We start from the raw sequence: 14970 nt of genomic DNA on the forward strand, positions 1-14970 counted from the left end.
TCTACCATAAAGTGTATAACCATAATGTAATATATCTAGACTACATGCATTGTGGTATTTCTTTATATAGCCCAGCCTGCCTATCAAGTGTTTCTTTATAAACAGTTATGTCATCCTCTGAGTCCGAATAAGTAGACTAATAGACCGGCAGCTCTAAATGTCTTCCCAATCAATGAGACATGGTTGTAAATATGATGTTTTATTGATGAAAAGGGTAAAACTGAAAAACATGGAAAGAGTCATTGCATTGATCGATGCAGTCCGTTCAAATGGCATCAAAAGATAAAGTAGGCCCCTTTAAAATGACCAATTATATCTTCAAATCCCTTCTAATCTTGGCCTTTGAAAGGGTTTTTACCCACCCTACCGCCAATTATATCCGGACATTAACTATCTTGTGCATACAAAGCAGAAACAATGAAACAATGAAACCAATAGATTTCCTGCCTGTCTGTCTGTGGCATTCGCTACCAGCAAACACTGAAAATACAGGTCCTCAATTTATTTAGATTACACTAGCCTATCCAACTGGACCACTCCAATGAATGTTGAACGTAGCCTACTTTTATTCTTTAGGTTTTACAGAATCGGCCTACAATGTCCACACATGCATGCGCCATCTGACTAGCTCGCCACTCGCCAGCGAACCTGGACTAGACTATTGTAACCCCCCCCCCCCCCCCCCACAAATTATTTTATATTCAAATAAACTGGATGGACCAGTTTCCTAGCCGTGGGGAGGGGGGTAGCCTACGTTATCGGGTGCTTTGCCATGACCGGCCATTCCACAGGTGTTGGATTGAATTCGCTAGTTTGATTGATAGATGGATGGATTTAACGTCCAAAGTATTGTGCAAGTATTGTATAGGCCCATGTGTAAGAGATGAATGGTTGTAACCATGAACTCAGCCAGAGGTAGGCCCTACTGTAGCAGCATTATCACCAGTCTCAATTGATGCTTTCCTTTAGACTACATGTTGCCATTCATTTGAACCACCATCTCATCTAGACTACTTCTGTTGCTGCATTTTTACATTTATGCTTTCATGATTTTAGAGTGCAATCAACATTTTCCAGGATTCCAATAATTCCATCCATTCATCCAACATTGTGCTGAGCGCAGCGCAGGCTGGTAGCCTACTGTCAAGGATCACGACTGATGCATTCCCTTAACACGTCTCGCAACTCCCCAGACCATCAAGAGAATTTCAATATGAAAGACCTTAAGTGGCGTATTCCAGGAGGTAGCCTAATGTAGCAAGTCGTCGGTCTTCATGATGCACTGTTATGCTTGTTTGCTGTGTAGATCCAGTCATAGAAGCGGGCATCTCGTCCGCCGATTTGAAACAGCTGGTCAATTCACCGCAACAAGAATAGCCAAGAGAAGGACAAAAATGAAACCACAAACGTTACTGCTGGTTTTGAAACAACTGTGTTAGCCTAGTTCCATATGAGAACACTCCTCGGTCCAATTCCGTATAGTAGATCAGCCTGTGTCCACGTAGTTGCTAGCTAACTGGTGTGTACATTCCATGAATATCCAAAGCAATTATTCCCTATGTAGTTCACTATGGGTAACACTACTTAGGGAATAGGGAGTGAGTGAACCATTTCAAACACATTTCTAGTCAGCCCTGTTAGCTAGCTTACTCGTCCTGATGCCATGTTCCATGAGAACACTCTGCTAGCTAGCTAGTTAGCCTACTTTATTAAACCTCTACTTGTCCCGATACCTTGTTCCATATGAGTTAACAGATACAGACCCGACGACAGTTACAGAGATGGATAGGCCTACTATAGATAGATAGGCATTGTTCGTAATAATTAAAATTACAACCAGACAGAGAACAAGGAGTTTGAGTTCACATAGTTGTTAGCTAACTGGTACAGTAGTTAGCTAGCTAGCTGACCCCTGGCGTCTGTCCCCTGTGTTACGTGAATGGTGGTTGTTTACATTGCAGTCTAGCTTACAATAGCTTCTCAACGCCGTTCACTACCATTCCATATTTTTTCTGATTTAAGGTCCCATGACGGGTTTCTCTTCCTGCTTCTGCCTAAGCACTCCACAATACCACAATACAACGGTGTCATGTTTTACCGAAGGAGAAGTGAAGAAGACGGTAGCTATCAGTGGCTAAAGCAGTTAGCTAATGTTAAGATCATTCCTGTAGCTGCTTTGCTGCTAATGCGAGCTCGTCTCCGTTCCTGCCCGAGAAACAGAAGTTGAACTAATAGCATCAAAATCAAAAAAGCTACAGGAATCATCGTTGTAAAGTTAGCTATCTGCTTTTTAGCCACCGATAGCTACCGTTAATATTATGGAAGCTGCTTCCGTGAGCTAACTTGCTATCACGGTCTTATCGTGCAGCTTCACAGTCTGCTATTAGCAGACAGCACTAAAGTTGACAAAATCACACTTGCACATCATTAGAATTCCAACCATTTATATGGGATTTATCATTCAACTAAACATGGAACCTGAATACTACCTGATATTTCAACCTGCTGCCATCAGTGATCGGCGCGTCTGCTTGTTTGTGTTATGAATATCCTACGCAATGACATTCCATGTAGTGTCCCAAAACGGTTAAATCATTCCCCATGTAGTTCACTATTAGTAGCACTACATAGGGAATAGGGAGTGAGTGAACCATTTCAAACACATCTCTGGTCAGCTCCGTTAGCCATCTTACTCGTCCTGATGCCATGTTCCATATGAGAACACTCAGTTAGCCTACTGTATTAAACTTCTACTTGTCCCGACACATGAGTTAACAGATATAGACCCGGCGACAGTTACAGAGATAGAAACTATAGATAGATGGGCTTTGTTCGTAATAATTAAATTACAACCAGACAGAGAACAAGGAGTTTGAGAACAAGGTAGGCTCATCTAATGTGCGAGATGAGCTACAGCAATGGGTCAATGAGTAGTATTACTGCGCCCCTATGGGCAGGCGGGCGGTGGTGCGGAATGCCTTAAAGCACCTGTTAGAATACCGCGGGTCAAGTTACATTCTTATGTTCTCATATCTGTAAACCCATTCTTACACACATCTTGTCAAGTCTCATCATAATATGGGAGCTCTATAATGCCGGAGTGGTAACGTTGAATGTTGAAAGTTGTTATCAATTTCAAAGTGCTTCACAAGTGTCATCCTTCTGCCATGGGAGTTGCAGTTGGACATTTCTCCAGAATGTGCGTACGCATGGGTCAGAGCAGCCGTATGTGCGCAAATTTTAAAAAATTCAGACGGGGATTGTGTTGAGGATAACTCCCTAACTTGTACTATATCATCAGAATCAGAATTTGTTTTATTGCAATGTAGTTTTTCAACATACTGGGGATGCGAGCCTTGTTGATGAGGCTGGTGGCAATGGGGAAGACATTGCAGCTTTCTGCCGGAGGGGAGTGGAACAAAGAGATTGTCGCTGGGGTGGGAGGGGTCAGCCGCAATCTTCCTGGCCCGCTTCAGGGCCCTGGAGTCGTGCAGGACCAGGAGGGTCAGGTTGCTGGGGTCGTGCAGGACCAGGAGGGTCAGGGCCCTGGGGTCGTGCAGGACCAGGAGAGTCAGGGTTCTGGGGTCGTGCAGGACCAGGAGGGAGGGCAGGTTGCAGCCAATCACCTTCTTGGTAAAGCTAATGCAACGCTGCAATTTGACCGTGTCTTGTAAGATTCTGTTCTCTCAGTTGTTCAGAGACTGTGCAGACTCTTGATTGGTCCCTGTATCACTCTCCTTTGCACTGTGCAAATAAACGACCATTCTTCTGATTTACTTTGCCTAAATATGGATGTGTGCCTTTATTCCAGAGTGTTGTCAGTTCTGTTGAGCCCGAACTATGCTAGACTCAGCGTTCGATGTGATGTGTCTTGTATGTGTTTGGCCTGTGCAGGGGGACTGTGAAGACCATGCCACCCTTCTGTGTAGCCTGCTCCTGGGCTTCGGTCTGGAGGCCTACGTGTGCGTGGGCACCAAAGCTAAAGGCGTGGCCCACACCTGGGTGATGAGCCGTGGGACCGACGGCACCGTCACCTTCTGGGAGAGCGTGAGCGCGCACAGGTGAGGAACCGGACTGGCTCAGCGTCTTCATGGCAAATGCTGAACCCAGTGTAACAGTACCGCAAGTGCAAAGGTCAAACAAACACCAACAGAACCTCAGATCCTGTACTTTCAAATAACTGACTCGTATCTGTTTGTCATCAGGTACCGTACTAGCCAGTCAAAAAGAAAATGCATATATTTGGCTGATCTCACTACTATACTAGCTAGTCATACATTTGGCTGTGTGATCTCAGTACTGTGCTAGCTAGTCATATATTTGGCTGATAATAATAATAATAATAATAATAATAATGAAATGTTATTTGTATAGCACCTTTCATAAAAATACATGCAGCTTTAAGTGCTGATCTCAGTACGATACTAGCTAGTCATATATTTGTCTGTGTTATCTCAGTGCTAGTCATATATTTGTCTGTGTGATCTCAGTGCTGTGCTAGATTGTCATGTGATCTCCCGTCCGCGTCTCAGGTACCTCCACCAGACCATCGACCTAGACGTCGCTCCCTTGGCGCCTCAGTCCTGGCCCGCCCACCCCTACCGGACCGTGGGCTGTCTGTTCAACCACCAGGCCTTCTGGGCCAACTGCCAGCCCTCAGATGCAGTGGAACTCTGTGTGTTTGACTTCCACAACCAGTCTCACTGGAAGGCTATGAGTGAGGAGGCCCTGCGCTCCGTCTGTGCCCCGGGCTCCACCACCTCCCTCCCCCCACTGCCTCCCCTCTGCGCCTCCTCCCTGGAGCCGGCTGCAGCCAGCAACACGCTGGAGCTGGAGATGCGCTACCTGCTTTCTGAGCACAGGAAGGTTAGTGGTAGTGTGTGTGTGTGCTCATGCGAGTATTTGTGTTTGTGTATGCGTTTATTGTCTACTTGTGTGAGTTTACGTGTTTGTCCAGGACCTGGGTCTGGCGACGGTGTGGGATGACCACCTCTCCTACCTGCTGTCCGCTGCTCTGGCTGCCTACGAGCTGGAACGCTGCACCGGGGTTTCCTGCGGCAACGAGGAGTTCCAGGACGCCATTAGGAGGGCCGTCCCGGACGGACACACCTTCAAAGGCTTCCCCATCCACTTCTTACACCGCCACGCACGGCGAGCCTTCGCCACATGCCTCAGGTGAGAGGGCTCCTACTGGCATCAGTCAAACCAGACACACCTCCATGTACAGTCAAACCAGACACACCACCATGTACAGTCAAACCAGACTGGTACCTTTTCCATAATTTTATTGACCCATAGACTGTAGACAAAGGACCGGTTAAAGGCCATTGGGGGTCTATAATGTATTCCCGAACAAGCCTTGTGTTTCATTTTTACAGCGAACTAGATTTAAGCCCTTCCCCGAGAGGAACAGCAGCTCAGTCTTGTCCAGGTTGCAAGATTTTTTTTTCCTAGGATGGCGACGGAATGACCCGCCCTACACTGCCTCTGATTGGCTAGCTCTACTCTGCCTCGGATTGGCTAAGTGCGACCATGGGGTAAGCTAGCTATCTTCTATGGATGAGCTAGCTAGCTAGCAAAAACGTTACCTTAAACGTTGTTTATCAACCTAATATTTGCCTTAACCCCACAATTAAACACAGAGGAGACTTCACGCCTAATTGTAACTTCAAACAGAGGTGATTTTGTATTTTTTTGTGATCATCGATTTTACGAAGATTTTTTCTCCTTCTCCTTGGCATAGCTCAAGCTGTCAGCGTGACCAGACTCACTCCCTACATATTTTCAAATGAAAAATTACCTGACTGTACTGGAAAATAACAAAAAGATGTATCTGTATGCCTTCATACTTGACATGCATCAAATAAACTGACCTCATATTGTATGCAATGCATGCATGTATTATTCAGTCTAGTTTGCCGCATTATTATTCTTCAGTTTAGAAATAAAACTAGCTCATAGTTTGCCACCCAGACGTCCAGTTTATTCCAATCCAAACTAAAATAATGCGTGGGTTTAGTTAGCTATATCACTGATAACTGGTTTTAGTTAGCTTTATCACTGTCAGCCGTAGCTTCAAGTGGCCTAAAACGTAAATTCATTGATTTGAATTGCGAGGACGGGATGTGCCATATGATAAGGGATTATGCAAATGCAAATCCAGGAATTACATTAAATATTGCCTCTCCACATACCGATCTGCTTTGCTAGCTCTATACTGGGAAACGAATACAGAAGAATAATAGACTGCGTGCTTTAAACGCACTGATGCAAGAGCACTCGGCTGAATGTAAGCTACTGCACTTTTCACAACACTGGTGAATATTGTTGCACGTTGTAAACTGTATGTCTTTGAGGACAGACTGTCTTTCTATGACAACATATCTTTACAAAAAGACTGTGAAAGCAGCAAGTCTCTATAACACTTAATAAACCTTAGTGTCATCATCTGCTATGTTGCATTGCTAGGATATTACAGTAGAAAATAAGATACATTACTAGGTTTAGTGCCCTTGTAGTCTTGCACAGCCAGATGGAATCAGATATACACATAAAAAGTAAAAGGCTCCAGTTTCCAATCTTCCAATTTATTGCACCGTTAGTGACGTTTTGAGCATGAAGCTCTCCATCAGACTACCACCGTTATCACCACCACCACCACCACTATTATTACATTAGAGCTCTCCATCAGACTACCACCGTTATCACCACCACCACCACCACTATTATTACATTAGAGCTCTCTATCAGACTACCATATCACCGTTATCACCACCACTATTATTACATTAGAGCTCTCCATCAGACTACCATATCACCGTCATCACCACCACCACCACCACTATTATTACATTAGAGCTCTCCATCAGACTACCACCGTTATCACCACCACCACCACCACTATTATTACATTAGAGCTCTCCATCAGACTACCATATCACCGTCATCACCACCACCACCACCACTATTATTACATTAGTATAATAAAATAATAATACTTGAATACAGTGGCGTCTGGTGGGTCCCAGAACTGGGTTAGCCAAGACCAACGAAGCACGCATGCATAGCGTGCACGATTTTTTGGGGGGGCGCTTTCAAAGCATGCCCTGATGGGCGGTTTCACAGCACCAGAAGGGCGCTGAGCAGTGGCATGTTTATATGTAAAAAATATACAGGAAAACTACAGTAGCCTAAGATACTGATTTTTTTAACACGTCAACAAAGGCCAATAATTTTTGAGCGAGTGAATAAAAGGACACTATTTAGTCCGATAGGCCGAAACAACCAAGCTTTTAGGGACACACTAAATAAGCTACAGAGCCATTATATGACAACAATAGCCAAGCACCACAAAGGAATGACAGAACGATACAATACACCCCCTTAGGGCACAGCACTGAATAGCCTACTCCCCTACTTCACTAATCAGTGTTTAGGCTACTACTAGGCTACTAGCCCTATTAGCCCACCGCTCCAGGAAGCAAAGTTCACACTCTCGAGTGATGATTCAATCTAGACAAAGCAAATTTTGGAATCAACTTTCAACAAATACTCAAGATCTCCGTTTTCCATGTTCATTGATGCTAGCTAGATAGCTAAAGTGGGTAATGTGATTGACAGGTGACGTGAATGACGGGACAGTCATGACAAGTTTTGATTTTATAAACCGTCCCAATGTTAAAATGTCAATGGGAATTCCATTGTAAGCGCTTTGAGAGCTGGCTTACCCTGCGCCCACTTTTAAGCATTTTGACATGTTAGGTTACATTTCGACTGATGACAACATTTTTCGTGGTTTTGTGTGTGTGGGCTAATTTGATTGATTTTTTATTCGGTCTTGATTTCTGTAAGCCAGAATCATTTTACCTGGCCTACAATGTTAAGTGAATGATGAGACCGTAACGTGGACTGTATTTTCATGAGGACTGTAGGGGGAGACGGAGCACTACCAGAACGTTAAACACGGAAGAAAATGAAGCGATATGGCAGAATACAAGATGCATTTAAGTCAAAAACAGTCTGAAAGTCTTTCACTGAAAGCAGGCGCAAAACAACTTTTTATTTGTATTTGTATGGGTAAGCCAATCGCCACTGCTTGAATATAATTATGCCACTCATTGATTGAATTTCTGTCAAACAAACTTAATCCTGACTTCCAAAAGTGGATGTTCTGTCCCTGCTTCGCCCTCTCCCTTTCCTAACGGCTGGCAGTGTTTGCACGAAGTCATGTTGGAACTTCTCAAAATACGATCAAGTGTCGACTTTTAATAAACCCAAATACACTAGAACGCGGCGCGCGGCTGGAGCGACCAATTAAATTAGTTTGGGGCGTGGTAAATGCAAATCATCCCGTCGCTGTCCTAGGAAAAAAAATCTTGCGTCCAGGTTGTGCTTGAGGTGGTGTGTCGCCATCCACTCTGAGATGTCAGTCAGCCAAGCACCCAGCTATGCGTGCCTCCACTTTTGTGTCAGAGTAGGGAGATGACAGGACGACAGGGTGTCATCGGCATAAAATGGTAGGAGAATTCATGCAAACAAATGAAGGCAAAAGTTAGAAAATCTGTCCGGGAAGTTAATCTACAAACCAATTTTAATCCTAAATGGGTGCGCTAGTGGCACCAGCACCTGATTCGGTGGCAGGTGGCGCAGTGGCATGGCCTCTGCTGCTGCCCAATACAGTACAGTTGTCACATGTTTTTAATACTGACGTTCTCAGAGGTTTTTAACACTGACGTTCTCAGAGATTTTTAATACTTAAGTTGTCAGGTTTGTGTAGATTTGCTGATACGGTGCAACAATTATTCTGAACATTTCTTTATCCATACACACAGACACTGTACACTCAGAGTACATTTTAATAACCAGTTGGGATTAAGTAACAAGTTCCTGTAACTCCACTACTTTTGGCGGTAACTAGTAATGTAGCTAATTATTTTTAAAATTTAAATAATGCAGTTACTTTAGCGCAATGGATAAATAGCCGACATTTCCTGTTTATGCTCTAAAGGCTCTCTACAAGACTAGTCAGCCCGTAACCTGGACGTCTTTCCCTACGTGTAGGTAGACGTGTTGAGTATGCCTGACTTACCTGGGTGAGAGCAAGCTAACCTAGTTAGGGGGGATAGGATCGCTACTCTCCGCAACCCAGGTAAGAACTCGACCAGCTCGATGTCGATGGGCCCGCTACGACAGCCCCCGGAATAGATGCGCGGCCAGCTTGCTCCTTGATGGTCTGTTCAGTATTTGTTAAAAGGGTGTTCACGTAAGTCCATGATTATGGGGGAGAAAGAAGTCGCTCGCACGGTGGCATCTCTTGGTCCTCGTCTGGTCAGCGTGTCGTTTCCAAAAAGATACCTGCCCAGCTGTTTCCCATGAGCCGCTAATGAGCAACAAACCACACCCCCCCATGTGTCATCAGTCTGCCCCTAGCTCTGTCAGCTAAGACCTGGCGTAACACCCCCGTTTAAAAATCCCAGTCGAAATATTGAAAAAAGAGTTTGTTAACATGTACTGTGTACTGTAGGCCATAGTTTGAGATAAGCTTCTCTTGAGGTACATTAGGCCTACTACATTGGTTTGAAGGATGGATCCACATCTGCCCTTGAGAAGGCTTTTGTAATACCAGGGTTTTATCAGGTGTAGTGAAGCCTACGGCCTACCAAGGCTGTGACCATGCTTCTGATGAAGCCTACTGGCCTACCAAGGCTGTGACCATACTCTTATAATAAAAGGCTAGAATAATAATTATTATAATTATTATAAGGATGTAACCATGCAACTTGCTTTTGTTTGATTGTTTGGGCAGGTCTCCGTTCTGTGAGGAAATCCTGTGTTGCCGAGGTGATCACGTGCGGCTGGCGGTGCGAGTACGTGTGTTTGTGTACCCTGAGGCTGCGTGTGCCGTGTGGGTCATGTTCGCCTGCAAGTACCGCTCCGTTCTCTGACCACAGCACCCAGACTACGCCTGCTCCTCCATAGACATGGCAGTATAGATTTGCGATTGAAAGGGCCTCTTAGGCCTGGACTAGGCTTGGTCTTGCAGACTTTTTTATTTAAAAAAAAATCTTTAATCATGTATTGTGTTTTTACAATGTACCGTCTTTTTAAATTATATTCTATTTTGTATTACCTGCTTTGATTTGTTTGTTTTTTTTACTTTGTAAATCACTGTGTTACATACTTATATGAACATGTACTACAGTATGTAAATACACTTGATTTAACAGACGCAACACGCGCGCTCGCACACACACACACTCACTCTAACCCTCCTCCCCACCAAGGAATGATCTGGTCCCCTCCAGCTCACACACTGTTGACTTTGACTCTGACTTTCTTGACACTTTGAGAGGAATGTATCTAATAATTTTGTTTAAATTTGTGAGTGCTGAGTGAGATTGAATTGGAATGTGAATGAACCTGATTGACATTTACTGTTTGCTGTTACATTTAGAATTTCTTCAGTACATTACATTAGTCATTTGGCAGATGCTTTTATCCAACGTGACTTAAAATAATATAATTTTTTATTTATTATTGGTTTATTTGGTGAGGACAGTGCATATTAATGAACACATACAAGTACATGACTGTGTAAACATGCCGGATTTAGCTAGGAGCTAGTTTTCTTTAATGTAGGAAGTCTGTGTACTAGCCTACTACTCACCAGAACTCACAAGTGATATAATTTCTAAACAAGTGACTAAATGCATAATCCAGTGGTGAAGACAAAGTGCAAGAATAGCTAAAAAAAATACAATAGATGCTTAAGAGGGAGGATTGTTGTAGTACTTCTTGCAAAGATTAGTTTTGAACCCGCGGCAAAAGATGGGCAGAGACTTTGCTGTCCTAATATCAGTGGACGGTTCATTCACCACTGCGGGGCCAGGACAGAAAAGAGCAGTGTCCGTGTCCAGGACCGTGTCCATCGAACGCAGGATGAGAAAGATGGATGGAGAAGTTAGGGTTAGGTTAGATACTGGGATGGTGAAGTTAGAGCTTCTAAGACAGGGGTGTCAAACATACGGCCCGCGGGCCAAAACCGGCCCGCCAGATGGTTCAAACCGGCCCACGAGACGACGTCCAAAATTAATAAAAAGGAACAGATATTCCAAATTTGTCCAGCAGAGGTCGCACTGACATAACGAGAGATCCGGAAATAAACAGCACGTGACAGCAACGCGCCCAGAATCATCTGGCAATCTTGCCTTATCGTTATTAAGCTCTTGTTGTCAAAATTACCCACGGTTGCACCGTTATTACCAAAATGTCTGTCAAAACGGAGAAAAGTTGACACAGAGTGCAGAGTTTTCCAAGAAAAATGGACTGATTCTTATTTATTCACAGAAGTGAAAGGGAAACCTGTGTGCTTGGTGTGTAATCAGCAAGTTTCAGTGCTCAAGGAATATAATATTCGACGCCACTATGAGACTCATCATGGTGAAAAATACAACCATTTGCGAGGACAACTGAGAATAGAGAAGATAAATGAATTGTTAGTGGGTCTGAAGAAACAGCAGTCTGTTTTTACCCGTAGCCGAGAGGTCAGTGATGCAGCGGTGAAAGCTAGCTACCTTATTGCTAACGAGTTAATGTTAGGATCCAAGCCATTTTCTGAGGGCGAGTTCGTGAAAACATGCATGCTGAAGGCTGCAGAAATCGTGTGCCCTGAAAAGCGACAGGCCTTTGCCAACATTAGCCTAACGAGGAACACTGTCGCAGATAGAATTTCAGATCTCTCGGCAGACTTGGACAGCCAAATGAATCACAAAGTCAAGTCATTTGTTGCATTTTCGGTTGCAATTGATGAGAGCACTCTGAAGAATACAGTTCTGTTAAAAATAACATTTACTGTGGTAATGTAATATTTAAAGACCATGAACATTGTGCAGTATAATATCAGTCAGCAGCTTCAGCACAAAATAGTTTGGTCTGGTGTAACTCTATTGCTCATGCACTGCTATCACTTTTATGGGTTTTTGAAATGTACAAATTTAATACATTTACAAGGCAGGGTGATAACGTTCTTCATAGCTCCCACTTTAGTTTGTGCATAGTGTGGTGAGTCAGTTCAGGTGGTCAGATGTGAAAATGTATCTACTGTACATTAAAATAAACAAGTTGTTTTAATCAAAGTGAAATGCCATTTTTTCAGTTCCATAGGCCTATCTGTGAATAAATGTTTTGTGCCTTTGTAGATCCACTGTGATCTGTGAGTTATAATGCACATATATAGGCTAAATGATAAATTAAGGCATAATATTGAAATATTGAAAAACAAAGGTAAAGATTTGGAGTTGACGTTATTTCTAGGTTATTTTGCTATTATTTTACTGGCCCGGCCCACTTGAGATCAGATTGGGCTCTATGTGGCCCCTGAAGCAAAATGAGTTTGACACCCCTGTTCTAAGACATCAGGTTATGTTTGACGGATCAATCCAGTAGATATTCACAGCAATGTGTAGTTCAGAGTTTTGGGGCGGAGCTGGCCTGCTTTATCGCCGTAGTGTGTTGTCTCTGGCGGATACTTGCACTTGCGTGAAGTTAAAATTTTTGGCATGACACGTTTCTACGCAAGGATGCGTCAACGTCACCTTGCGTAGCTCGCGCTAGCGTAGCTTGCATTGACTATGGCCCTTTCCGAATCCAGTCCCTCCCCTCCCCACTCGCACTCAGTCACCGAGTGCACTCTGTTTTGTAGTCCCCTCACAGCTGAATGCAGGGTTCCCGCGGTGCCTTAAAAAGTCTTAAAAGTCTTGAATTTATGAATTTGGATATAATACCTTAAAAAGACTTGGGAAAAGTCTTGAATTTTGATTTGATGGGTCTTAAAAAGTTGTGCTGTAAGTAACTTGTTCTCCGTATCGCATTTCTCGTATCGAGTTTCACCTGTCAACCTCGATTATTTGACCAAATAAATCAACGTGGAACCAATAATCGCGAAAAATTCTCAGAACACGTCATTGAGTCAGAAGGATTCGAAATCTAAAGTGAAACCCTATTGAACCGCGCCATCTTGGCTAAATTTGTAGTCATTTGGCTATTTCCGGTTACTTTTGTACTTACGCAGTTCTGCTTTTCTGTCCTACGTGCGTCCACGAACAAGTTCACCTTTATGTGAAATGCAATGAAATGAAAACTGGCTTGTATATTAACCGTTTTTTGTCAAATATATCCATTGGAGACATTCTTTTTTTATCCAGGCATCTTAGTTTTAACAGGTAAATTATAGCTGAACATGTTTTGTTTGCTAGTAGATGGTATTCATTCCGTTTGCGATAACGTTATTGCAGCCAGGCTAAATTCCTCCAGGGAGCCAGTGACAGGCGAGTTGAAGAGCTTCACTCCCCGCCAGCAGGAGCTTTGGCCGCTGCTACCGCATCTCGGATAACCTGCTGAGTTCATGGCTGCTATTTCACATTCGCCCTTGATCAATCCCAATACCGATCCATGGTTATAATTAATCAATCGTTCAGATATAGGTTGGGTTCCGGTGCATAGTTGAAATGGTAGTGGGATACGGTGATAAACTGGAGTGATCATTTGACAGCAATTATTAGCCAGAAATGGACAGAAACTGGATATTTTTTAGGATAACAGGAATTTATTCACATACAATGGAAAGGAGTTGATATGTAGGCCTAAAGATAAACGATACACTGCCATTCAACAATCCACAATAATTAGCCCACATGGTTAAGTTTGGGTGTTTTCAGTCAACGTTGGCGTTGACCGCTTCTAGCTTCTATATCGAATGGCCGACTGGTGGAAGATGGATATCCTAAGGTTAGAGAGATAAATGTAGGTTATGTTAATAAAGCTAACAATGATGTTGTAAAATGCATGCAGCACTGCCGATCTGAAAGATTGATTCATTATTAACATGGATCGGTATTGGGATTGATCAAGGGCGAGTGTGAAATAGCAGCCACGAACTCAGAGGGTTATCCGAGATGCGGTAGCACCGGCCAATGCTCCTGCTGGCGGAGAGTGAAGCTTTTCAACTGAAGCTTTTCAACTCGCCTGTCACTGGCTCCCTGGAGGAATTTAGCCTGGCTGCAATAACGTTATTGCGAACGGAATGAATACCATCTACTAGCAAACAAAACATGTTCATATATAATTAACCTGTTAAAACTAAGATGCATGGGTAAAAAAATAATGTCTCCAATGGATATATTTGACAAAAACAGGTTAATATGCAAGCCGGTTTTCATTGCTAAATCAAAGCGGGGAGAGCAGGGAACGTGCGTCTACATTTCGTGAACTTGTTCGTGGACGCACATAGGCCAGAAAAGCACAACGCGCAAGTACAAAAGTCACCGGAAAGCCAGAAAAGCACAACTGTGCAAGTACAAAAGTCACCGGAAATAGTCAAATGACTACAAATTTGCCAAGATGGCGCGGTTCAATAGGGCTTCATTTGTGATAGCAGTCAGTGAATGGAGTGCCTGTATCCAGTTCTATTAATGCATCCATGGTTGGAACACGTGCCAACAGACCACCTCAGAGTTTGCCAAAAGCCCAAAAAGGAGACGCCAGGCGAAAAGAAAGTTGGCTAGTTTATTCATGTTACCTTGGGAATTCATATGGGGAAGTGTAAGTTTAATAAAACGTGGCTGGAGAAAGGTTTGTTCGCTAGGCTACTTGGTTGAAACTGGTGGAAGAGAACATTTTTGAAGCCTACTGCACCGTGCGCAATAAATCGATTCTACTGGGAACAATGGGAGTCAAGGCTTTAGAATCGCATGCTAAATTAGCTAAACACATGACCCAAGTCAGAAGCAAGGAACAAACTCCTGCCATCACCTTTGTGTTTTCACCTGCTTCATCAACTAGCCAGTTAACGTTGGCTGCTAGTGCGCCTATTACTACAGCAGCAGCTCATCCTAGCTGGTTAGAGAAGCAGCAGCAATAGATGCTGTAGAAACCAGGCCTGCCAGTCTCCCCAGGCCTACGCTGCAATGAGGT

The 14970-nt window shown here is 43.6% G+C and overlaps 1 protein-coding gene across 1 annotated transcript in view; it reads left to right on the top strand.

Moving 5' to 3' along the window:
* The window catches only part of LOC311326396 (centrosomal protein of 76 kDa-like), a 75771-nt gene extending 65694 nt beyond the window's left edge, over positions 1–10077 (top strand). The window contains exons 9-12 of the mRNA XM_084459288.1: positions 3895–4061; positions 4533–4866; positions 4958–5175; positions 9806–10077. Of these exons, the coding sequence (XP_084315414.1) occupies positions 3895–4061; positions 4533–4866; positions 4958–5175; positions 9806–9944 (858 nt within the window). The 3' untranslated portion in view covers positions 9945–10077. The remainder of the gene's footprint in view (positions 1–3894; positions 4062–4532; positions 4867–4957; positions 5176–9805) is intronic.
* Positions 10078–14970: the final 4893 nt, after the last annotated feature.

Source organism: Borostomias antarcticus (assembly GCF_949987555.1).
Source record: "Borostomias antarcticus genome assembly, chromosome: 27".
NCBI lineage: Eukaryota > Metazoa > Chordata > Actinopteri > Stomiiformes > Stomiidae > Borostomias > Borostomias antarcticus.